Here is a 24,343-nt window from a genome sequence, read left to right as displayed (position 1 = left end):
AGTAGCAAAGGACATAATTGTCTCTGTGATACTGGCCTGAGGAGGTGACGGCGGTCACCTCTCACAGTGCGACCTGATACCTCGTGGTTCTACGGCTCGCCCTCGATGCAAACTCGTCGTGGCCGGCGCTGCACCACTGCTGCGTTGCACGGCGTCGGAAGGAGAATAAATGTGTGGAGAAGGAAGATACTCTTGTGCGATGTCTGATGATATCTCCGAGAAGCTGTGAATTGAGCGGAGGCTGGCAAGGGTCGCTCTAATGTTGAGGTTGATGTAGAACGAGGGGTTGTGTCACACAACAACGGCTCGAGGACACAAGTATAGCATCCAGACAATTACCGTATCAGCGATTAGGCACCATAGATGCTAAACTGCCTTGAGTAGAGATCTTCTCTTGGCTCATCAAAAAGAAAGCGTCGACATAAGCGACCCGCCTTCCTTAGAAGTCTCGGAGACGGAGAGCGCCTTAGCTAAGCACCCGGGCCCGTCTTCTTCCCCAACGGCCCAAAGACGCCAACTTTTTGGTTGCACACCCTCTCTCATCTCCCGAACCATCTCATGAACAGGCCCGTTTATCCAGTTTCGTCGGCCCGAGTTTAATTAACTCTTTTCCCGAAGAGGCTTTCCATTTTCATCATGACCGGCCGTCGACAGACGTTACTCGAGAACCCCACAAAGAGCCTCCTAGACCACATCTAAACCTAAATCACCAAACTTGCTGCGTCGGGCATCGAGCGCCATGATGGTACGGAGTACTGTCCTCAGTGCTCTGCTACAACTTTTGAACGGGATTTGTGCACAGAAGCCCTTGCCATTCCATCATCACCAGCTAAACTCATCGCCAGGGAGAAGTGGTACGAAGCATTGCAGTGGATATTCTACTGGCAGCAACGCAACTCGACATATTGGTCTTACACGTTTGAAAACAAGACACTCGAATGATTTTAGGACTGTCATACAGCTCAGGCATACTTTGGTGAAGATGTTCTGGGTGCAGCAGCGTTGTGTCTCTGCACTTGGCATGGAGGCGCCATAGTCTACGCGTTTCGCCGGATGTGTGTATGGTGTGTCTCACTACCTCTCACTACCTCGGAGGCGGACTGAATTCCACGCACCATCCCTTTATCGTGGCCTACATTCCTCAGAATCCCCTCAAAAAGATGGCAATGTCCTCCGAATGGGGGGATTTGTTTGTTCGTTCGCGTCAAGTGTTGCTTTTGACAGCGGCCTTGATTTATTGACAAAATGGGCGCCCTTCCACCCACAATGCAGCCCATGTACGCTTATCACAACCATGCCAGGGCATTACACGCGGTAACGTTTTTGCTTGTCCTTCTTTTCATATTGATTCAGGTTGCAAAAAGTCGACAAGATGCTTACGAAGTCATCGACGTCGATCCTCTTGTGCCGGTGGTCAAGACCAGCCAAAAAGAAACTTCTGTACATGGCAGCGACTACCTGAGAGAATTTGCAGAGCGGCACAGTCTTACACAAAACATATCTTGGTACTCTCAGAGGATCAGGGTCGTACCAGAAGCCCCTCAGAGGTTCCCAACGACAAACATCAAGCGCGCGTTTGCCGACAAGGAGTTTCAAAACATTCGTTGGGATGACGAGAGTTTCGATATGTACCCCAAGGGCGATGCAAACGATCTTCCCGTAACCACAAGCATACTACCAGGCGCCGTCGATGCTTCCGATTTGCTGTTCGGCATCTCCACGACTTACAAGCGCCTCACAAACGCCAATGACTCCCTCATCATGGACTGGCAGAGGTGGCTCACGAACGGCCATGGCAAATCGAACGGGGCGACTGTCGTCGTGACGCTTTACCGAGCCACCAGTGGAGAGGCGTGGGAAATATACGAGAAGCTGCAAGCGTTCGGCATAGACGCTACAGTGGTGCCACTAGAAAAGAAACGGGACAAACCTTCGAGATATCTTGACTTGGTCACCGTTCTCATGGATGTCAACGAGGCCTTGACCGAGCAGGAACACGGCAAGAAGTACTTTGGCCTCCTGGACGACGACATCTTCCTCCCCACTCCAGGACAGCTCACCCAAAGGCTTTCCAAGTTTGACGCCTCGAGCCCATACTACATCGGGCTTCCCAGCGAGCGGCCAGACTGGTCCGTCGAGAACGACACAGCAGTCACCCACGGCGGCGGTGCCATCTTCCTCACCCCGCCCGGTGCCCTACTCGTCTCTCACCTGCCGTGCCGGCCCGAAGAAGGGTTCACCGGAAACCACACCAAATGGGACAGCATCCTCCACGACTGCGTGACGACCCACACCGACCTCTCCTTCCACGTTCTCCCGAGCTTCTACTCCCCCACAGACGCCCTCTACAACATCCAAGCAGCGACCTACGACCTGGGCGTCTCCCCGCTGACCCTCCGCCACTACAAGTCCCGCCACCGTTTCGATCCCAGCCAGGGCCACGCGGTGACGTCCGTCTGCGGCGAGGCCTGCTTCCTACAGCGCTTCCGGTTCGCCGACGACTGGGTGCTGGTGAACGGGTACTCGCTCACGCACTACTGCGCCGGGTCCGAGGTCGTGCCCATGGAAGCCGATGCGGATCTCCAGGGGGCTATGCAATACGGCCAGGAGGCCGAGATGCCGCTAGGTGAGGGTATCGTGCTGCACGACTCTACGGAGGATAAAGAAGTCGTGACGTGGAGGGGCACGAGGAACGTATGGCTGTTGCTGGATTCTGTTGTTGGGGAGAAGGGAGAGGTCTGGCAGGTGTATGTGAAGAGGCGAGGCGGTTCGGGCTTCATGGATGGAGAGGAGGAGGGTGAGGATGGTGATGGCGACCATCTTGATTCTGTGATTGTGCTTATTTGGGAGTCTTGAGCTTTGCGTAGGACGCAAGTAAACAACTGACATTCAACTTCACTTCAGTGATGTGTACTCGATGTGATTCGGGTGTTTGTAATCATGCTCTTTTCCGTGATTAATTCCGTGTCCTTCCAGAAACCGCCTACAGATCTACAAACATGAGCTTACAGGCCTGGGTTTTGGAGGCATCGAAGCCAAGACACCATAGGCGCCTCGTACGATCATACTGTAAGATGACTCTAGTCTAACCTTGGAGCCCGCCCAGTAGAATAGTACACACGATTCTAGGTCTCGGATGGGCATCAAATTCCATGATAATCAAGAATGATTTCTGCCGCTATTTCTTTCTGGTTCGACAGCTCCCTACTCAGGGGCAACATCACCCTTTCATTCTTGAATAAACCCGAGCAAGACACTCAACGCGAGCCGCCCCTCAACCAAGACGGGAAACAACAAAGACAGAACGAAACCAAACCCAGATCTCCGACCGCTCTCAAACAAACCTCAGATACCCTTCCCAGTTCATCAAACCCCGTTCACCTCCTCCACGTCTCCCCCGTAACCTCGAAAAACACCTCCCCATCCCCCTCCCCCTTCCCAGGCTTCACGACCCCCGCCCACCCAAACCTCTTCTCAACCAACCCCCTCATCGGCACATTCCTCTCGCTCATCGTAGCGCTCACCCTCTCGAGCTGCAGCCCGCCCTCGGCGACCCTCCTAAATCCCCACTCGACGGCCAACCGCACCGCCTCGGCCGCGAACCCCCGGCCCCGATACCCCGGATTAACCATGACGCCCACGTCGCCGACTCTGATCCTCTGCCCGTCCTCTCCGTGCTCGTTGATGCCGCCGTACCCGCCGAACCCGATGACCGTTCCCTCCTCCCCCCGCTCCTCCTTTCCCCCCGACGATTCCGTGTCCCCGCTACCATCACCAACATGAACCACAACTAAATTCACCCTCCCCGGCCCACTCACAACCTTGCCGCTCGCCTCGTCGACGACGCTCGGCACGGAAGCGCTCTCCCTCATCCTCGCAATCACAATCTTGGCCACCTCGGGGGAGACAGCCGAGGCGTGCGGGTCGTACTTTGTATTTTCCGGGTCCGAGAGCACGGCCGAGACGGCGGCGAAATCGGATTCTTCCAGGGTGCGGAGGAGGAGTGGGTGGGTCGGCGAGCGGAGGGTCGTGGGGAGGTGGGATGCTTGTGTCGGCGCCATGGTTGACGAAGATATTTGGAGGAGATTTGTGTGAGAGGTTTTTTTGGTGGGTAGATGGGTTGTCTTGCTTTGTTTGAGCTGGTGTTGATGGTGGTTGCGATATTTGCTTTGGGTTTGGTGTTGAGATGAACTGACGTTCAAGTTGGAGCGAATTGAGTTTCTGGGGTTGAGATGTTTGAGCTCAACTGTAATTCGTCAAGAACGAGACTTCAAGCAGGACAAACAAGACGAATGGGATGAAAAGTTATCAGCGTCTTTTCAACTCTCGAATCGCCGTCCTACAGAGCCCTCTTAAATCCTCAACTTCAATGCCCCTCACCCCGCGAACCTCCAACCCCTCTCAATATCAACAATCCGATACTCCAAGCCCCCTGCCCATCGCAATCCTCTAAACCGAATCCTAAATGTGCTGACGGCCGTCAGAATACAGGACGAAACCACCCCCCACACTCGCTTCCCATGGAACGTCGCAATCGGCAGCGGCTCCAACAGCACCCGTCAGCCAATACGAGAGTAGCGTCAGCCGCAAAGATCAATCCACCCGAATTTGGCCTCACTGTTCATTCCAACCCCAAAATCGCCTAGCTTAACCTATCCCAGCAAGGGGCAGGCTGACTCATTTTCCTTCATGGCAATGTCAATCTCGCATACAGTTCTCCGACTTACTTGCGCCCACAACGGAAGGATTCAGATGCCGCCCCCAATCCGTTTCGAGAAGGTCGGCAATGTCCCGGCACGGACAGCACCGAGTTGGGTCTTGGCGAGGGGGCATCAAACGGTCTGTAGCCACGATGACGGATTTGATCTTCGTAGTGTACGAAGCTTACGCGCGGGAATAAGAGTCACTGGTTTCTCTATTTGGACCCTGTGACTCACTGTTCATTTCAGATTGTATTCATCAGCACGAATCGAGGCAGGCATAAACCGAGACCCAAAGTGGTCTTTGCATCAAATTTCGCGATGCAGCATCTCTCTATGACGTGCTTCTAAATACGTGAATGATTATCCCTAGGGCTTGAATCAACCCCGGCCAATGGCAAAACTCCATCTCTTGCATCTTAATCCAAAAACTATGCCATCCCTATACCTGCTTGCCATGCCGAAAAATGTATCAAAGAATTTCCATAAAGTCGTTTCGTTTCGTGTCGCCAAAAAGCATCACCACTTGTCGGGGCCGAAATGCCCTCCCTCAGGCACTGTGTTATACGAGCACGCTTGCCAGTCGCAGCCCTGTTTGTACACTTCTGTACCCCACCATTTGAAGCCCTTCATGTGCCCAGGGTAGACGAAGCCAAAGAACACCACGACGATGCCGAACGCCAGACTCGAGTCCAACGCCGCGCTCATAGTCATGGTGTACTTTGCCCACCATGCGCTCTTTCTCCTCTTGACCAGGTAGTTGAACACATAGCATACCACCGCCCATACCGAGAAGTTGAGCCCCGTCGCTGGTGGGATCCACGCCATGGACCCGAAGACGACCGGTAGGTTAATCTTTCGGAGAATGCTGTGCCTGTTTTTGCGCGCGTAGAGCCACAGGGGAATTGGCGCGATGGCTCCAATCAGGAAGCACCACACAAGTCCGCGGTACGTTGCGTTCGGTCCGAAAAACTCGCCCGGTCCAACCACACCCCAGAGAATGGAGCCGTTGAAGTGCACACGCGCGATCGGGCATGTGAACCCATTAACAGCCTCTGGCGTACAAATACCCTTGACGTTGGCAAACATCCAATTGAGAACGCCAATCTGGGTCAGGGACGACACGATCGTGGCCACCATTTGCACCGAAAACATAATGCGGGGCGGAATCTTCATGTAATGGCCGAGCTTGAGATCAGAGGCAAACTTGATGCCTTGAGCTGACGAGATGTAGCCATAGGTGACAAACACCATGTTTGCGATTGGGCGACCAGGGAACACGGCGCCGCAGATGAGCTGGCAGATGAGGTAGATGCTGCTGTGCTGATTGGTCACTGCCATGATGATGCCATTAGGGATGAAGAATATGGCGCAGATCCCCAGTGACATGAGCAAGCCGTACCACGGGAGGTGGATGGGGTAACTATACTGTTAGCCTATAATCGATTCAATTTGTGAGGGGAGTCTTACTATTCGACGACAAAAATGCCCACTGCCAGCATCGAGACGAAGGTTGCTAGATACCAGGAAAGGGGAGCATCCTTGTACCGCTTCATCAGCCGGCAGTGAACATCTTCTCGGAACATCATGCCCTCGAGGTTGGATGAAGATCTTGAGAGACCTCCGTGGCTGCTGAATGATCGCTGGGGTCTGATGTGCTCAGAGCTGCCCGAGACAGGCTGGTAAGCCGCCTGGCCTTCATTGCGAGCTTCCGCCATGGCCGTTTTCCACGTATTCCACATATCCTTGCCATGCCAGCAAACCGTGTGCGTCAGCAGCGCCGCCAGGGCAGCGAACTGAACACCATAGCTGAGCACATAGGTGATGGGCAGGAACACTCGACTGTACTTGCTGTATGCATCTCTGTCGAAGAGGAACTCGGATGTCAGGATCTTGCTCACATCGTAGACCTTGCCCTTGTTGTCGAATACCGCAGAAGACAAAATTGGCATATACGATGAATAGAACACATTGGCGTAGTAGGCGATAGGCGCAATGAGCCACATGACGATAACGAGACCGCCAATGACGTTCATCGCAGCCCAGAAAGGGACCAAAAGGGGAGATCCAATATACGTGACCTGAGCCCAGTCGAATGTCAGGGGGAACAGTCCCAGGCCAGAAACAGTGCCAAATAGGTTGGCAACCACCACGTTTTTCGGCGCAAACCACGTAATGACGTTGAAGTAGCTGAGACAAGGCATCAGAAGGCCGGGAAGGAAGTAAAAGACGAAACCGCCGAACCAAACGAGGTAGAAAAACTTCCACCTCGAGATCCTCCAGCCGTCCGCGATCCTGTTCTCTTCCTTGTGGAGAGTCCCGAACATGGCCGCAGACATCAAGGTTCCGGGCCAAATCATACCGCTGGGTCGAACCAGAAATCGACGCGTAAGGCCGGCAAAAGCGTAGCCGAGGATTTGAGTCGACAGGATCAGGAGAATTTGATAGGTGATTGTGGCTTCCTGGTGGTAAAACCTAGACTGCTCGACAATGACGTCGGTAGCAAAAGCGAAGCCGAACGAGACGTTGCTGCTCACGTAGACGCAAGTATGCTCCTTTTCGTTCCACCGACCTTGCGCAAGCCATCTGCGAAATCGGGTCACGGATCGTTTCGCTGGCGGCCGGTTCACGGCATCAGTCTGGAGAACACCATCCAGAAATTCCTCCGCAGGATCGCTGTGATATTTGAGGAGGTAGTCCCACATGAGACCAAGTGGGTGGACAAGCAACAAGGCAATGACGGGCGTAATAGCAACACTGGGGTATCGTAGCGAGAAGAACAAGTTGGTAGAGGAACCAAGCACTGAAAACAAAAACGACAGCGTCCACATTCTCGGAGTGTTGATGGACAGGGTGATATTATCCGTTGGTGGCACCGAGGCGCGGACGACTTCGTGAGGCGAATTATCAGCCGGATCCTCGTCGGGTTCGCTGCCTGTGTAGTCATCGTAGTCCACCTCATCCTCGGCCGCGTCTGATTTTGCATCCTCGAGCATGTTTGTCGTCACCGGAGCTTGGGTTACACCAAAGCGCCCCTCCAGCCCGGTTGTAAGGGCGGCAGCATCCAACTCCTCGGACAGACGAGAGCTCTCCCTTCTCGAGGCAGTGGAGAACCTCGAGGAAGCTGATCTGGTGGTGTCGGATACATATCGCATTGGATGTGCGTTTCCCGTCCTTGAATCACTCCCGGTAGGTGATACATTGCGGCTGGGATCTTGGGATACGGCGCCGTACGAAGGGGCGTCGTCGCGCGAAGAGCGCAAGAGAGAAGGTTTCGAAGGCATTATGCCGTCGTCTAGATGCGGGACGGGAGACTGAGGGATCGGTTCGATCGTATCGTCACCATGTTCGCCGGCGCTGGAAGCGTGGGAAAGGGTAGAGGGTCGGCTTCGCAAAGTGGAAGGGCGAGATCGAGGGTGGCGTGCCGTGTTATATGGGTCAGAGGCGGTTTGTACGGATGACGAGGTAGTCGAAGGGTTCGCAACATCAGCTTCAGCAGCGGCAGTGCTGTCGTTCGTGGGACCGTCTGCAGGTGCAAGAAGAGGCAGAGGTTCTAGAGCCAAAGCAACCGTATCGGCGTCGGGGTCGGGAGGGAAAGGTGCCTTTGGCTTGCTTTTGTGGCCGGATGCCCTTCTTTGGCTCATGGCTCCTCACCAGTCGAGTGCCAGTGGCAGTAGCCCAGACAGGCAAGAAGAAGCAACGAGTGACGGGTCAGAAACAGAGACGACAGGGAAGCGCGAGTAGTGTGAGTGGACTGTGGACCATGGACCTTGACCGTGGGCTCTGGATGGAGGGATGGAGGGGGGCACCGCGGCGGACTGGTCTGGAGGGAGTGGGCGTGGGCGTGGGAATGGTAGCTTGGTGGGGGTGGCTATCGTCGGGGGTGTGGACGATAGAGGGAGAGAGACTGAGAAAGAGAGAGACTGAGAAGTGTACGGATAGTCTGTTTGTGTGCTGATTCAATGTGTGATGTGGCCCAGCTGCGTTAACGGAACGGCACGGAACCTTGACTGGCCAAAGTTGACACAACTCGGACGATTGAATGGAAGCCTAGACGTTGACCGCAATAAGAGGTCCTGTTCCTGTGAACTGGCCTACCCTGCCCTGCCTTGATGCTGCTCCCTCTCCCTTTCGTGAGCTGAGGCGTGGCACCGGGTTTTGTTTGGCAGTATTGGGCCGCTTGTCTCGGTTGGTAGACGGGGGAAAGCCACTTGGTGGCCAAGAAAAGGAACACTAGCGGGTTTAGAGTGGAATCAGATCGGTGGGAACCCCAAGAAGCTGGAGCGGCAAGTTGCAACTACTGCGCAGGTAGGGAACCACACCGGTGTCGAATTGTTGACCGGCGGCGGTTTCGCGGACGTCTAGGGATGACGGACGTTGTGTGAATGGGCTGAAAAGATGATGCAACGTAAGAGGTGCAGATGGGATTTCGCTGGCGCAGGTTGAAAGCGAGAGAAAAAACGAGTTACGGATTGGTGGACGAATGACAGTTGTCCGTGGGGGTTTAGCCTTGCCCAGAAAGGCCAGTGACCCGGGCGCAGCTCCAAGTTCCTCCAAGTTCCTCCAACCCATGGCCCTAATCCTGGCTGTTGGGTCCATGCTTGGGAGGCCTGGAGCCTGGAGGTGAGGATGCCAGTCAGCGCTCGGATGCGATGCTTGTCAAGGACTCAAGGGGCCTAGGATGAGGGATGAGGGATCAAGGGTCACTGTTTAACTCCATCGTTTTGCATTACTAGAGGATTGCCGTAGTACATGTAGACGCTACCCTGCCCTCGAATTCCGCACTGTTCAACCTTAACCCTTTTTATAAGTTACCTATCCTTTCCTCTATTCTACCCTCTCCCTTAAGAGATCGCTAGAATCGTAGTTTTAATAACTTATTAATAAGCTAGTATTATTATCTAAAAATAAATAACCTATTTTTATACGTAAGCGCTGGGAGTCTTATTATCGCAGAGATAGTAGTAAATATATTAGAGTACTTAAAAGAGCTTTTTAATAGATTTTTAATACTATTTAAGGCGATTATCCTCGAGCTATAAAAAGAAGCTAAGGTACTATATTAATACGGCCCTGTCCGTTTCGTTAGTATTAATAATAGTCTTCTTAGCGTAAAATATATTACTAATATTCTATAACTACGTTATTATATTTCGTAAATTATACTTAATATTAATAAGGATTCTAATATTATTTTTTAGTTTATCTTTTAGTTTCTTTATTAAGGCCGTTATCGTAGGGTTAGTTTAGTTATTAATATCTTAATAAGTATTTTAACTTAGTATACTTAGAGGCTCTTATAGCCCTTAAAGAGAGGCTTTTAAAGGACTTATAATTAGACTTTTTACTTATTATAAGCAAAGCTATTACGGTTAAAGCTATAGCGTTATAAACCTTAATAATAAGTAATTAGTAATATAGTTATCTTTCTCTTATAACGAGCTTAAAAAAGCATCTTAATTTAAGTACTAGGTAGGTACTATACTATTTTATTAAAACTGTATTCTTGTACTTATGACTTAGAAAGAATTAACTTTCTTTGATAACAAGGTACTTAGAGGGATCAAGGGTGCCGCCTGTGCCCTGTATCCGATTCTTGTGCGTCTGTGTGTTTGCGGAGGGATTCCCGTCACTCTTCTCTCTGTTCGTGCCCTTCTGGGACCGTGCCGTACGAAATGGAGCAACATTCCTGACTCGACTCCGCAGTCGGTGGTGTTTTGGCCGTGAATCACTATGATCCAAGGTGCTTTTGGAAGGGGAAGGGAAGCATAGCAGGAAGCTTAGTAGAGCAGGAGGCATGCAATCTCTTTCGACACGGCCAAGTCTGCGGCCAGCCTACCTCATCCCATTCCAGGTTCATGCTGCGTATGCCGCCCGCCGGCTGTCAATGTCATGTACACTATCAACAACCTTGCGGTGTGTTCAGCACAGCGGATTGTGAGAAATGATGGTCATTACAAATGCAAAGACGGTGAATGGTCCCTTGAGAGCCGGGCTTGTGTGCAACTAGAGCAAGGCACAGCAGAAGTTCCTCTAGACCCCGGTCTCATTGGAAGAGCTGTAACGGTAAGGGTGTGCTGCTGCCGCCTTAGCGATGGGTAAGATGGGCTTTCCAAGGGGGAATTGTCGATTTGCGGCGATCCCAGGCTGCCGCGACTTGCAGCTTGCCTCGCACTGCAGGCTGCAGGACGACGATCCAACGAGCAGCCTGGTCCAACGACACGGCATGCAGGCAGACTGGGCAGCCCCAGAGGAGAGGTTCGGAGGCCGCAGGACGTGGTGCAGGCGTCACAGACACGGCACGTAAGCTAAATGGGCAGTATCTATGAAGGTCGAGCCAAGACCCGATCAGAGTTGGGATTATCGAAGCTATCGACGGCTCGGGCGGGAAGCGAAGCCCATGTCCTTGGTCCCTTGGTCTATCAGGATCGGTACGGATACGCCTCTCCCATTACTAATTAGTAGCTCGTGGGTCTCTGGCGGGTAGAATGGGGGCATCAGGCGGACATGGCGGGATGACACCACTCTAACGAGCCGATTCGCATCTGCCATGGCATGCTGCATGGCCTATCCAGAAGAGAGCATGGTACAGAGTATTTGGGCCTATTGGCGTTTGGCTAATAAGCCGATGCAAAGTAGTCGTTCCGGGCAGCCCTGTCAAATGATGGAACCCCCAGAGGCCGTGCGCAACAAGGGGACTGCGGCGTCAGCAGCGGGTAATAAACCATAAGCAAAAGTTGGAGTTGACATACTATAGGTAGTGTACTACGTATGTACGAAGTAGTGACGGACAAACATTGGACAAACGTGAGGAGGCTGAGCTTCCCGTCTGCGGCGACCGGCTGCTGGAAAAGGGCAAGATGAGGCGCCTCCCGTCTGAGCCCGAACAAAAAATGTGCAACGCTTCCCGAAGGATAAAAAAAAGACAAAGACAAAAGAGGAGTCCGGATGGTTACGGAGCTCAGAAGGGCATGATCAGATTAGATAAGCGTTTAGTCCCTCGCTACGTACTGTATTACCTAAGGTAAGGGTACCTTAAGGTGAGGTGAGGAAGGTGAGTGTTTGGCAGTCGCATTCTCGTGCCGGTCCGCGCCTTCCATTGGGTGGGCAGATCAAACACAAACAGCAAGAGCCGTGCCAAGACCCCTCCATGCCTTCCTTTTGCTGCTCAATCTGCTGCTTATGTTGCTTCAGTCCAAGGCACCGGCAGGCACGACATCAGATCGATCGAGCTGCAGTTGCCAGTCAAGTTACCATCCCGAACCTGCCGTCTTCCTGTATGGTGGCCGTGCCTGCCTGCCTGCCCGGACCTGAGTGAAGCGCCGATATACGGAACCAGAAAGTTCCACTCGCCGACCTCGAAACTTCAGACTTTCACAGTCGGGTGTGTTCGCAAACTCTCGGTCAACATCCATCGCCTTAGTTCTCTATACCTTCTCGTCTATCTAAAGGACCTACCACCACTGGACCGACTGACGACGGTTCAGTTGCCCAACGAGTACCCTGCATTAGACGGTCATCCTTACATCCAGTCCACGTACAAATGGCCATCCCTCCTCAACTGCATGGGAGCCCGAAGCCAACAAGCGCCAACGCACTTTACGATCCGCCTATAACCCAAGGAACCGGACGCCAAAAACGCTGCGGGCTTGGCCGGTGGTCACACGTCCGTCGCCAAACCACGACATGTGCACAAGAACGAGATCCGCCCCCACTGCGCATGACGATGCCACTTGCTGCACGCATAAACCCTATTTCGCAACTCCGAGTTATTTCTCTCCATCGACCATGGATGAGACAGCCTGCCATTCTCAGCCTCTTTCACATCGTGGCTCTTGTTGGCATCCAGGGTCACTGCCCTGTCCCCGTGCAAATTCGTTATTTGTTAACTTCCAAGGCAGAGAGTGTCACTCAAAATAAAAATGCCCATCACTTGCAAGTCGCGCATGCGCTTAGAGCGGGTATCTAATCTGTTGGCCAAATCTGTCATCGCAATGCCGACGAGTCAAACCTTGAACCCTGCCCGCACTTCCTCTCGCGTTTGTTTCTTTGCTTTTTTTTTCTCTTCCTCGCCGCCCACAGACGTCGGCCGGACCAACAGCAACCCTACCCTTACCGGCTTACACACCGATCCGGCCCGGCGGTGACTGGTCGGTGGTCTCAAACCACCTCCATCGTGGAACTTACCCAACCACGCAAGTCAGCCTCCGTGGTGCATCAAGACCAGAATCACGATCCCGACGAATGCAGTCCATCCTCCCGGCTCCATGTCACATCCGCACCTTGACCACTCACGTGGTCAACTCGATGTGCCAGGCTTTTGCATGTTGTTGGTTTGAGTTAGTACGGTCTATAGCGACGATGCCACACTTTTGTCGCCACCCAGCCTCACTTCTCGCATCACGACGCCTCATACTTTTCTCTCACCGCTCAGCACATGACATATGCTGTCATCGCCTGCACGACATTTGCACCCTAGCATCGACTCCCATGGCAGCTGTGCAAGGATGCTGACGTTCTTGTATGCTTTGATACGCTTACTCTCATGGCAGGACGCAATAACTTTATTGTATCCGTACACCCCGTCTCGCAGTGGACTGCGCTCGATTCGAGAGTCCGAGATCACAAGCTGGTCCTCCGGGCTCCATGTGGCTGGTTCACATCGTTGCCCTCCGAGTCTTGGTGGCTGGGCTCCTGCGGGGCCGTTCACCGTTGACAGCACTTCACGGTGGATCCGGAGCAAGTCCCGTCTTTTCGGCGGGGCGGTAAGATTTTGTTTGGTAATGCACGTCTCTGGATTGGGCAATGCAAATACCAAAGTGCGAGGATTATTGTTGCAAGACGTCATCGGCTGTAGGTAGGTCTATTCCGATATGGCCAATGAGTGAGGTTGGAGAATGTGTGAATCGTGATTCGCTGTGCAATCCAACATGTCTGTACATGGCACTGGCAAGGTACGTTTGGCGAATCAACTTTGATGGAATCTTCCCTTGAAGAGAATGAAACAACTCTCAGCAGACCTCACGTCCTAAATTTCACAAGACGCTGTTCGGTCACAGTAATAAGACAACTCTGATGTGCTGAGGCTCTTCAGGGCTCTGCGTTCCCCCTTCCCCACACAAGCCGCCATGTCAGGTTCAGCTGAACTGGAAGAGATGGAAAGAGATTAGTTTTCAGAGAATCTGTGAAAAGCCTCATCCCGTGTATCCCATAAACACATCTTTCGACACATGAATGACAATGAGGCTATTTTCGCATCGAGGGCGTAACTTGGCAAGAAACCGTCACACAAGCAAAAGGAGGGTTGGACAAGCAATTGCAGTCTCTTGTATTCATATTCCCGTAACCGATTGGTCACCTCTTCTAGCCATGCACCAGAGTGGCAGACCTCGGCACGTTAAACGTCTTCTTGTAGTAAGAACCTCCTCAGAGCGAGCGGAAGTGAGAAGCCCAGTGGAGCAACCATGTCGTGGTTGCTCTAGTGACTTCATCGCACTCGTAAACGAAGCAAAGTAAGCAAAATCCCAGACCAGACTTCGATCCCTTTGCGTTTGTCGGTGGTGTTGAATCCCTATCCCCCAGAACAGCCGTCATCAACCAGTAATGACGAGAAAGAAAAAATCGACCTATGCCTCAGCCCGCAGGTGTTGAACGTGCCAGCCAGGCCTCACCACACGTGTTCAACACCTGCCCCTTAGGTCTCGGTTCGGATCTTCTTCCCCAACATTGTCAGGGCAGCGACGATGACTGGGATCACGCTGACCATCTCACCCAAGCCCGCATATGCGGGAGGGATCTTGAAGTGGACAGGCTCGAATGCGCCTCCGGCAAGCAAGATGGCGAGCACGTTGTACACGGCCGACCAGACAAAGTTGAACACCATGCGGTGGAAGCTGGCGCGGCTGACCTCAAGCACGAAGGGGATACCCTCGAGGCCTGCAAGGAGAACTACATCTGCAGCTCCGCGTGTGACATCGCTGGCTGAAGCTGCGCTGCCAAGTTGAACGCCTACATCAGCCTGGGTGACTGCCACCGCATCGTTGGTTCCGTCGCCGACAAACATGACGATCTTGCCCTCTGACATTAACGAGGCAACATAGTCACGCTTCTGCGATGGGGTGCGCCGAGACGCCACATTGTGGATGGTAACTTGGGCGGCGACAGATTCAACGGCCCGAGTTTGGTCACCGGAAACCAAGTGAACGGCAATGTTTTGACGTGTGAGCTGAGCGACGACTTTTTTTGCTTCCGAACGAAGACGAGTGCGCAATCCAAATATGGCAATAGGGATAGAGTCACTGGTGATGACGAGGATCGTCATGTTCGACTCTTGGAAGCGGATGACGGAAGGCAGAGCATTGGCGTCAGTCCACGAGGGGTTTCCGGCGCAGACTTTGTGGCCATTGTAGCTTGCTTCAACACCTGCGCCAGGGATGACTCGAGGATCGGTAACCTTGACCTCGCGGGTTGCCCGTGAGGCAAGGTATTTCGCCAAGGCCGTAGACACGGGGTGGTTGTTGCCTGCCACAAGGGCTTTGGTGATGGCACGAGCCTCGTCATGGTCGGCAAGGAGAATCTGTTCCTCGAGAACGTCAAGATCGCCCTCAGTTATGGTCCCAGTCTTGTCGAATACGACATCGCTAACCTTTCGAGCCCTCTCGGTGCACTCGGCTGATTTGATGATGACACCTCCTCTGGCGGCAATGCCGCCGGCCACAACCAAGACCATGGGCACCGCAAGGCCGAGTGCGCAAGGACAAGAGACAGCGAGGACAGCAATAGCGTAGGTGATGGCAGTGGAGATCGACTTCCCAGTCGGTTCGCCATGAACTCTGACACCGATGACGGTCCAGACAACAAGGACAACAATGGCAACGGCCGTGACGACAGGCACGAACCACCCTGCGACACGATCTGCAATGTCCTGGATCCTTGGTTTGGAATTTGCTGCTTCCTCGACTAGTTCGGCAATGTCGGTAACGGTGTTCTTCCCAGGGAGACGAGTAAGTTGGGCGATCAGAGTGCCGGATCCGTTGATGGTGCCTGCGATCACAGTGTCACGCGATGTTTTGAAGACCGGGACGCTCTCACCAGTCAGCATAGACTCGTCGACCTCACTCGATCCAGTGACCACAAGGCCGTCTGTAGGAACAACCGAGTGCGGGAGAACTTTGAACTTGTCGCCGTACTGGAGGAGGCGGGCGTCGATTTGAATATCCTTCCCATCTTCAATAACAACTGCAGTTGACGTCTGTAGCGAACGCAGGGACACGGCAGCAACGGCACGAATGCGTGCGTAAGCAGCAGTCAAGCGGCCGAGAAGCACAAGTGTAATCAGGAGGGTGCTCGTTTCGAAGAACTCGCGGGGATCGAGTGGCCGGTCAGCCATATGAAATCCAAATCCTACAACCGAGTAGACATATGCAGCCGTGATGCTGATGACAACCAGCATGTCCATCTCAACAGCGCCGCTGTGCACGAGAGATGATATGGCTGGTTTGTAAAAGTCTGGCACGGCTATGAGCTGAACGAAAGTCGCCAAGACAATCGAAATAATCGAGCGTGTCTTGGGTTCAAGCTTCTCGCCCCAGGCGAGAACAACGACGGGAATGGTGAGAGTCGCCGCGGCGGCCGTCTTGATCAGTTGATCATACATCCTCTTTCTTCCACTTGCGATGGACGGGTCATCGCGAGGGGGAGCTAGTCCAGTCGAGTGCGGTCCTATTTTGTTGAAAAGCGTTCGAGCTCCAATAACAGCTGGGTCGTAGATGACTCTCGCAGTTCTTTTGTCAATCAAGCTCACTTCGCTTATACCAACGATCGCCAGGTCAGTCAGCGCCTTAGCAGACGGGCCCGAGGCGAGAATGTCCAGCGTCTGATCGTCGCTCGACATTCGAGTGCAATGGAAGCCCGTCGCCCGTTCGGTGTTGCGGATGATGTCGTCGGCCTTTCCTGCAGAACCGTCAAGAGTGAACTCGGCGTTGCCCATGACAAAGTTGACTCGTACACCAGACACTCCAGGTATCCCTTTGAGGGTTCGTTCAAGTTTGTTCCCGCATCCAGAACAGGTCATGCCGTCGACAACGAGGGCAACGTGCTCGGATCCAGCATCCTTCTCGATATCCTTGTCCATGTTGCCATCAATGGCAAGGTTTCCTTTCTCGTAAGCGGATCCAGGAGCTTCAACGTCGTGGCCGCTGCAGCAGTCGGACTGATCATCGCGAATAGGCTTGATGGCCATGTCATGGTCGTGAACGGCTTGCGATTTATTGCCACGTCGCTTAATCCCGTGATGATGATGATGCTTGTGTTGGCCATGAGCATGCGCGGTCGTGTGCGCCTCGGCAGGTTCGCGGCGCTTCTTCCCGGCGGAAGACTTCACAGGAGCGGCTGCGGCTGTGACGGCGGGCTTTTGCTCGCTGCAGCAGGCGGTTGGAAGACCGCGATCAAGAATGCTGCTGCAAATGCAACGGGCCGATTCGAGATAGGCGCTGTACTGCTCGAAAGCCTTGGAGAGATGGGTGCTGCAAGCAGAGGCTGGATGGCGACCGTCCTTGTCATGGGAATGCTCGTGGGCACCTACTTCTGTGAGCTGTAAGCACACTTGACGATGACCAGGATTTCATAGCATACCATCGTGGGCTGTGTCGTCTTCGCAGGATTTCTCGCACTCGACGGCGGCAGCAGCAACGATACACTTCTCTGTCGTACGGTGTTAGACAATGTACACATGACATCACGGGGAATTTCTCGTACCATCGCAGTGCTCTTCCTTGGAGGTGCAGCACTCGAGCTTGATGGAGCGACAGGTCGAATCGTCTTCGGAATCGCAGAAAGTTTCGGCATCGCAGTTCTCATCCAGGCAGTTCACATCCAAAGCATCGTCGCATGCTCCATCGCCAGCACAGCAGTCGTCAAGCCTGGGATTATCTTCATGTTCGTGCCCATGGTCGCTACCGTTTGCAGGACCCGCGCATCCATGGTCCTTGGTAGGCTCGTCGGAGCAGCATCCCGCACCCATCGTGTTCAAATAAGGCTGCTTTATTCGATAGGTCTGTCGATAAGGAGGAGGGTCATGTGAGGAGAGTAAGAAAAATGTTGAAGATGTTTGGGAGAGGAGTAAAATGCTGCCTCGAAAAAGTGTCCTATTAGACGTCCAAAACGGGAGAGCTCCAACGCAGCTGGGGTTTTACCGGGGTTACATGCAAGAGGAAGGCGTGGTGACTTCGGCAGTGGGCATTCCCGGACCGAACGACCCCATGTCGGAAGTTACCATCGCAAACACCATTCGTCCATTTCCTGCTTGGTGACCCTTTGCTGGCATTTGCCGTTTCTGAGTGTCCCGAATATGTGATCATTACGTGATGAACATGCCAAGCTCGGGAACACGTCTTTTGAGATGGCCATCAGTAATACCCACCTCAAGCAGCGCAGTAGCATGAATCATTGCATTTCGACTGAAAAGAATCTGGCTGAAGGTTTTATCTTCGGCCGAAGACCGAACGAGTTAAGATGGACGGACGTAAGAGATGGTGCTCAAGATCTGACTTCAGATGACGCTTCGTCGGAGCATTCGAGAGAAAAAAGACACGGGAGAAAGCAATGTGCACGGAGCTCCAATAATACAGTCTCAAGAAAACGACATTGAACTAATTACTCTGAGTCTAATTATTTGCAGCCAGAGCTTTTGGTCGCCTATAGGTCGTTTGATCGCCTCGGCTGGGGCTCCTCAAAAGGCCACTTGAAATCCACTGCGTCTCAACAACAATTGCGTGCGAGCGATCGTACGTATAAGCAGGTATACTACTGATCGAACCACCGCAGTGACTCTTAGAGTAGCCTCTCACGTAGCCTTGAGAGAGGCGGTTTTGACACCATCAGAAAACGTCTCATCATTCCAATAATTCCCCGAGCCCTGCCCGATCCTATGCTGCCGTACCGTAGGCGCCACTAGCATCATCAGATATCCAGAAAACAAACAAAGTCCGCCTCCAACCCCGTCTAGTCCATAATATTTACAACATGGTATCTTGTTCTTTCCCAATAAAAACCGTTGGTATCATGCAGAAGAAAGAAAATAGGTGGAAACCAAGAAAAAAAGAACCACCGCTTCATCCCAAGGTTTCAAAACACCGCCGCGAAGCCGGTCCTTCTAGGACCACCGGCATCTTTTTCCTTCCCAAACGTAGTGACGCGCTCCAGAGGTGGTTGCTGCTCCTCCGCTCTAGTGGCGAGGGTGCTGCCTGGCGACCACGTCGTCGTCGGGACAGTCTGGCCTCCTCCCGTGTCGTCGTCCGACTCCTCCCACGTCGACACAGTCGACGCCGTGCCCACGCTCGTGCGCCTGTCCCGCGGCGCATGGACACACTGGTAGAAGCCCTCGCGGCCCTTGACGGGGCGGGGAAAATTAGTGATGGAATCGTGGCTGATGCTCCGTCCGTGGTGATTAGTATGCTGCTCTGCTGCGTTGCCTCCGCCGGGGAAAAGCCAGCTGGATACCCGGGAGAATGATTTCTTCTTGCGGAGGGGGGGTCTCAGGACGAGGGGTAGTGGGGGTGGGGGCGGCGGCCGGTTGCTTTCTCTGCCGCGGCTCGGGGGTGGGGTGATGAAGGCGGCCGATGCGTCGGCGAAGGCCGTGCCGCGGTGGGGAATGTGCACCGGCGGCCGGGGTGGTGCCGTGTGAGGGCGCTCGGCCCCGGGGTTGAGGCGCTCGGCGAAAGAGGGTGCAGATGGCGGGAGGGCGGGGACCGTGGGGATGGGTTCCAGGTCTAGAAGCCTTTTTGTTAGTTACAACGCACGCGTGAGAAAAAGTGCTAAATTTGGTATCGTCTGAGCTTACCGTGCGCTGTCAGTGCCATCGAATGGGCAGTCGAAGGCCGGCTGCTGGCGTAGATGCTCTGACGCTCCATGACTAGCTCGATTTCGCGCTGGAGCTTGTCGACCTCAAGCATGGCTCCGGCAATCCGCTCCTTCATCCTCTCGGCGCTCGCGCTGGATGACGTCTGAGACCGGGCCCTCGACTTTGGCGGAATTTTCGGGGGCGTATCGCTGGCCATGGTAGCGAGGGTGGATGGCGACGCCGACATCTTCCGGGGCAAATGGAACGACATGGGGGAATAGTTGGGCTCATGCGAGGGTCCGAATACATCGTCGTCGGGATTCGGCCGGACATGGACCTGAGCAGCAGGCCGCGGCGGCGGCGTAAGCATGTCAAAGTGCGGCAGAATCGGCGAGAGCTCCCTCTTGTGCACGTATATGCTGAGCTCCAGCGGCCTGAAGGAAGAAGGGCGAGGTCGCGGCATGGGACGCGGTGGCGGGGTCCGGCCGACGTGCTGGAGGTTCGAATACTGGGGGAACTGAAAAGACTCTGAATGCAGATGGCGAAAGTTGCTGGGGGCCGATATTTGTAGTCGGCGCGATGAGGAGGACGAGGAGTCTGAGCGAGATCGCTTTCTCACAGAGAACCGCTCCCGGAGCGACGCGAAACTTCTCTTCACTCCTTTCGACTTCCCCTGCGGCTGCGGGCGAGGTCCGGCTGACCTTTGCATTGTTGTCCCAGCAAAAGGCGGCGGCATGGGCACGGGCTGGTTGCGGGTTACGGTGTGTGGTGGTGACAGTTTCTCAGAAATGACAAAGGTGTCTAAGCGGAGTGTGCGTGTTAGTCCCACCGGCAGTTGGATATTTTTTTGTGTGTATTGCTACCAGGAACCCAAAGAGCACAACTCACTTTGACGCGGCTTCTCTTCTACGGAGTCAGAAAATGGAGCGCAGCAGTTTGTGAGGGGCGAAAGCCATGTCGCATAGGCGTCTGCAAGTATGCCACTCAGACCCTTCATACTACCTGGTTTACAGATAGCTTCATGCCGGACATTTGCTGGAGACGGGGGGTAAAAAAGACAAAAAAACGAGAGACGGCCAGCGATTTGACAGGACGAAAGAAGGGAAGATGCAAAGAGGGCGGCAAAGCACAAGAGTCAAGAGAGCGAGCGATCCGATTGAGTTATAATAGAATGGGTACGGATGACCTTGAGGCAAAGCAAGGTAAGGTATGCAAGTACCTTGGTCGTGGAAGGCGAACAGTTCCGAACAGGTAGTAGGCAATTTCAAAGGAAAACCCACTTGGGGTGTGGCCGACTTGATGTCTTTTTTGTCACGTAGTCGAGGCATTTTGAATCCCAATTCCCACTTTGGGCAAGAGATTTGAACAAGTGCTTTGCTTCATAGGTCCAGCTGAGAAGAAGATGGAGGGACATGGAGGGGACATGGGCCTAGCAGTTGTCGGCGAGGTGTGCAGTCAAGATGCAGACGGACCGTTCTGATAGGCCGGGGTCGCAGAACGGGCCAGACACGGCCGGCCAACCGGCGCTTAGGAAGCTGGGGTCTTGTCGGATTCGGATGGCTGGCGGCACACCATCATCCTGCACCAGATTGCAGGGCTCCACCAGTCGTGTAAGATGAAGACGATGGCTCAGCGAGTCGATGTCTCACCTCTGCCTTGCTCTGTGTTGCTGGACTGCCCAGCTTGACCAGCAGTTGCTTGCCACAAGTGCCCCTCCAGAGAGGGCTCCAGAGGGCTAACCAGAGGGGTGTGGAGGGGAGGGAGGCAACGAGGGTCTCGTGCCAGTCAAGAACCGTCATGCTGCGATACATCACACCTTACCCGTCACCGCCCCTTGTCATCTCTTGGGGCGCCGGGCCCACGAACACCTTTGTCGAATATCATTGACAAACAGGGCAACGGGCTGAAGCCTGGGAAGTGAAGGGTAATTCGACGCCGTGTGTGCGTGTTTCCAGTCGGGCAATTAATAAGGCCCTGTGACCAATCACTGGGCGATGGCTGACTGTCTATCCAAACAGAAACCAACAAACCTAGCCTAGTCGCTCAGTGACATGTTCCAACCTGAGCGAACGGGAAGCAATGAGAAATCACTGTTGCATGCAAGGCACCGCGGGTGGCAGGGAGGGTAACGCGGGAAGCCTACGTGCGGATTTGGGGATGTGTTGTGCCGTCACAATTCCCATCGTCGCTCAGCATGTCTCCGGTTTAATACTGCAGGACGCCATCGCCGTTGGATGGTTGTACGGGGAGGGCGAAGCCGATGGGCTGGCCGACGGATGGCGACTGTGGACAATATGCAAGGTAAGGTAAACAAGAGAGGGTGTTGTGTTCTGTTTCTGCTCCGCTCCGCTTTGCATTTGCCCCAGTACTTGCGAGTTGCCCCTCTCGATTTTCTCTGCATCTAATAAAAGCCTCTCGGGCAATCAGCATCACTTGACGACTGTCGCGATGAATCTGACTGTAGTGGTTGCGGGACCCAGCCGGATCGTGAGAAAAGAAGTCTCCGACGTGTGATGACTCGAGTCTAGCAAAATAGTGTCGGGAAGCCGTTGCTGGGAACTGTGGCGGAGTCCCTCGTCATCGTTTGGTCTGAAGAAAACTGGTGGACGAGAGACTTTGGCAGAGTTGCTCGTGTTACTCTAGCGCAAACAGAATGTCTCGGGCGAGCCGCCACAGTGGAAAGAGGAAAAGAGGAGATTCGGTAAGTGTCTTGCTGATGTAAGATAGCTGACATAAGATTCATTAAGATCCATAACATGATAGTGGGTCGAAGGGAGGTCACATGATATGATGGCTGACTAAGGCAGCTCGACCGTTTGAACCCGCGTGCCTGCCTGTGATGCAGAGGACATTTGAGTTTGGGTGTGGTCAAAGCGCCTTCCACTTAGGTGGGCTGATGGGCTTATCGATAACGGGTGTCGGAGAAAGAGATTACCGAATTTCTATCAATGGACGGGAATTGGACCCAATGGGTGGAGGGGACGGACCTTAACCCCTGCACGGATTTTTGGACCAGAAGTGAACACCTGGCTTGCTTGCTGGTCACTTTTTGTTCAAAGACCCAGCCCACGACCGCAGCTCCCACGGTCAAACTCCCGCTCATCCAACAAAAACTGATCCAGCAGTCAGGCTTCTTTCCCAATTGTCGCCGGACTCCTCCAATCCCGCCGACAACCTTGGCAGAGAACATTCAGAGTTCTTCCTCACGTCTTTCCAAAACACTGGTTGCCTTCGAGCACTAGCCCACATTCAAAGATGTCGATGCCAATGCCCGGCCCCATGGGCCCTATGCAGATGGGCCCCAACGGCCAGCCCATGCCTTCGCCTGAGCAGATCGCGGCCATGCGCAGACAAATAGAGGCTGATGCCCAAAAGGCCGGCATGAGTGTTCCGGATTTCCTCAACCACCTCCGACAGCAGGCCATGCAGCAGCAGCAGATGGCCATGCGTCAGCAGCAGCAACAACAGCAGCAGCAACAGGGCGGCGAAGGTGGAGAGGGCGGCCATGATCACGCTCACGATCACGATCATGACCACGAGGGTCATCAGCACCCTCACCCTCATCAGCACCAGCAGCAGCAGCCGCAGCAGGGCCAGCCGCAGCCCATTAGGCCTGGCCCGCCCAACCCTGTTGCGCTTGCGCTGGCCAGCTTCCTGCGCGCCCAGGATTTGAAGCCCCGTACCTGTATTCTCAATGGCGAGCGCAAGGACATGTTCAAGGGTAAGTACTGAGTAATCGTGATTTGTGTCATTCAAGCCAGTCCTGACATTCGTATTACAGTCAAGCGTGCGCTCCGCGCTCTCCAGTCCCCCGCCTACGAGAAGGCGCGCAAGAAGAACCCCGAGTTGCCCGAGATCACCGATCGCGCGTCTCTCGAGAACACCTTTAAGCTTCTTCCCATGTCGATGCTTGCCCTGCGCGTCACAAAGACCGACCCCCACGAAGGCCACGACCACGGCCCGAAGAAGACGAAGCGCATCAAGGGTCTCTGGACCGTCCGCATCGAGCCTCAGCAAGAGGCCAAGGAAGAGATGTACTACGCGTGGTTCTGGGAGGGCAGCCAGGTTAAGCGCAAGCTGTACTCCATCCTCGCCCTCGTGCTCATCTTCATCGTCGTCTGCTACCCCCTCTGGCCCCTCAAGCTTCGTCTCGGCGTCTACTACCTCAGTTGGGGATTCTTGGGCTTGCTCGGCCTGTTCTTCCTCATGGCCATCTTCCGTGTCATTCTCTTCTGCATCACCTACTTTGTCGCATCTCCCGGCCTTTGGCTGTTCCCCAACCTGTGGGAGGACGTCTCATTCATGGACAGCTTCAAGCCCGTCTGGGCCTGGCACGACGTAAGTGCCACTTTCCCTGTGCGATGAACGCCATTGGACAATGATTAACAAAAAAAATAGACTGCTCCCAAGAAGGGCAAGAAGAAGAAGGCCTCAGCTGCCGGCGCCTCGAGCGCTGGCGGTACCTTTGCCGCATCCACTGGCCAGCCCCTCCCGGCTTCCGCGACCACAACAGCTACGGAGACGCAGATTGCATCCCAGCCCGCGCAACGCCCCGGCTACGTCGCGCCAGCTGTGGAGGAGCTTGGTGATGATGAGGAGTAGATGCATTTTCGAGGTGGACAGTTTCGCATCAAACAGGCGTTGGGGATTTTTTATTAGCTGAAGGAAGGACTGTACGAGTAGAATACCCATCGTCCAAACTAGCTGACGCGTGGGGTTGGGAAGGACAGAGGCGATCTCGGTACATAGCATTTTGGTCACCTTGGCTCTCCTAAGCTAACTCAATGGACGACAAAAAGCTAGA

General features: G+C 53.9%; 8 protein-coding genes across 8 annotated transcripts; 3 read left to right on the top strand and 5 right to left on the bottom strand.

The window, feature by feature from the left end:
• Positions 1-1,245: 1,245 nt before the first annotated feature.
• CABS01_15522 (uncharacterized protein) lies at positions 1,246-2,856 on the top strand (the record flags this gene model as incomplete). The annotated part of the gene is made up of 1 exon (XM_060548857.1): positions 1,246-2,856. One exon carries the CDS (start codon positions 1,246-1,248, stop codon positions 2,854-2,856), a length of 1,611 nt encoding a protein of 536 aa, XP_060391739.1.
• A 521-nt stretch (positions 2,857-3,377) lies between these two features.
• On the bottom strand, positions 3,378-4,061 carry CABS01_15521 (acetyltransferase; the record flags this gene model as incomplete). The annotated part of the gene is made up of 1 exon (XM_060548856.1): positions 3,378-4,061. The coding sequence occupies one exon, from the start codon at positions 4,059-4,061 to the stop codon at positions 3,378-3,380; it is 684 nt and encodes a 227-aa protein (XP_060391738.1).
• Positions 4,062-5,219: 1,158 nt separating this feature from the next.
• CABS01_15520 (OPT oligopeptide transporter) lies at positions 5,220-8,344 on the bottom strand (the record flags this gene model as incomplete). The annotated part of the gene is made up of 2 exons (XM_060548855.1): positions 5,220-6,123; positions 6,171-8,344. 2 exons carry the CDS (start codon positions 8,342-8,344, stop codon positions 5,220-5,222), a joined length of 3,078 nt encoding a protein of 1,025 aa, XP_060391737.1.
• A 1,875-nt stretch (positions 8,345-10,219) lies between these two features.
• On the bottom strand, positions 10,220-10,387 carry CABS01_15519 (uncharacterized protein; the record flags this gene model as incomplete). Its single annotated transcript, XM_060548854.1, has 1 exon — positions 10,220-10,387. One exon carries the CDS (start codon positions 10,385-10,387, stop codon positions 10,220-10,222), a length of 168 nt encoding a protein of 55 aa, XP_060391736.1.
• Positions 10,388-11,850: 1,463 nt separating this feature from the next.
• Positions 11,851-12,018, top strand: CABS01_15518 (uncharacterized protein; the record flags this gene model as incomplete). Its single annotated transcript, XM_060548853.1, has 1 exon — positions 11,851-12,018. One exon carries the CDS (start codon positions 11,851-11,853, stop codon positions 12,016-12,018), a length of 168 nt encoding a protein of 55 aa, XP_060391735.1.
• A 2,376-nt stretch (positions 12,019-14,394) lies between these two features.
• CABS01_15517 (copper-transporting P-type ATPase) lies at positions 14,395-17,721 on the bottom strand (the record flags this gene model as incomplete). Its single annotated transcript, XM_060548852.1, has 3 exons — positions 14,395-17,285; positions 17,334-17,402; positions 17,457-17,721. The coding sequence occupies 3 exons, from the start codon at positions 17,719-17,721 to the stop codon at positions 14,395-14,397; spliced, it is 3,225 nt and encodes a 1,074-aa protein (XP_060391734.1).
• A 1,103-nt stretch (positions 17,722-18,824) lies between these two features.
• CABS01_15516 (uncharacterized protein) lies at positions 18,825-20,536 on the bottom strand (the record flags this gene model as incomplete). Its single annotated transcript, XM_060548851.1, has 3 exons — positions 18,825-19,468; positions 19,540-20,340; positions 20,428-20,536. 3 exons carry the CDS (start codon positions 20,534-20,536, stop codon positions 18,825-18,827), a joined length of 1,554 nt encoding a protein of 517 aa, XP_060391733.1.
• Positions 20,537-22,794: 2,258 nt separating this feature from the next.
• On the top strand, positions 22,795-24,141 carry CABS01_15515 (Sec62 family protein translocation protein; the record flags this gene model as incomplete). The annotated part of the gene is made up of 3 exons (XM_060548850.1): positions 22,795-23,260; positions 23,321-23,877; positions 23,938-24,141. 3 exons carry the CDS (start codon positions 22,795-22,797, stop codon positions 24,139-24,141), a joined length of 1,227 nt encoding a protein of 408 aa, XP_060391732.1.
• Between the last annotated feature and the right edge of the window lie 202 nt (positions 24,142-24,343).

Source organism: Colletotrichum abscissum, assembly GCF_030869225.1.
Source record: "Colletotrichum abscissum strain IMI 504890 chromosome Unknown Scaffold_68.1, whole genome shotgun sequence".
NCBI classification, from domain to species: Eukaryota; Fungi; Ascomycota; class Sordariomycetes; order Glomerellales; family Glomerellaceae; genus Colletotrichum; species Colletotrichum abscissum.
This window is presented reverse-complemented; position numbering and strand designations above follow the sequence as displayed.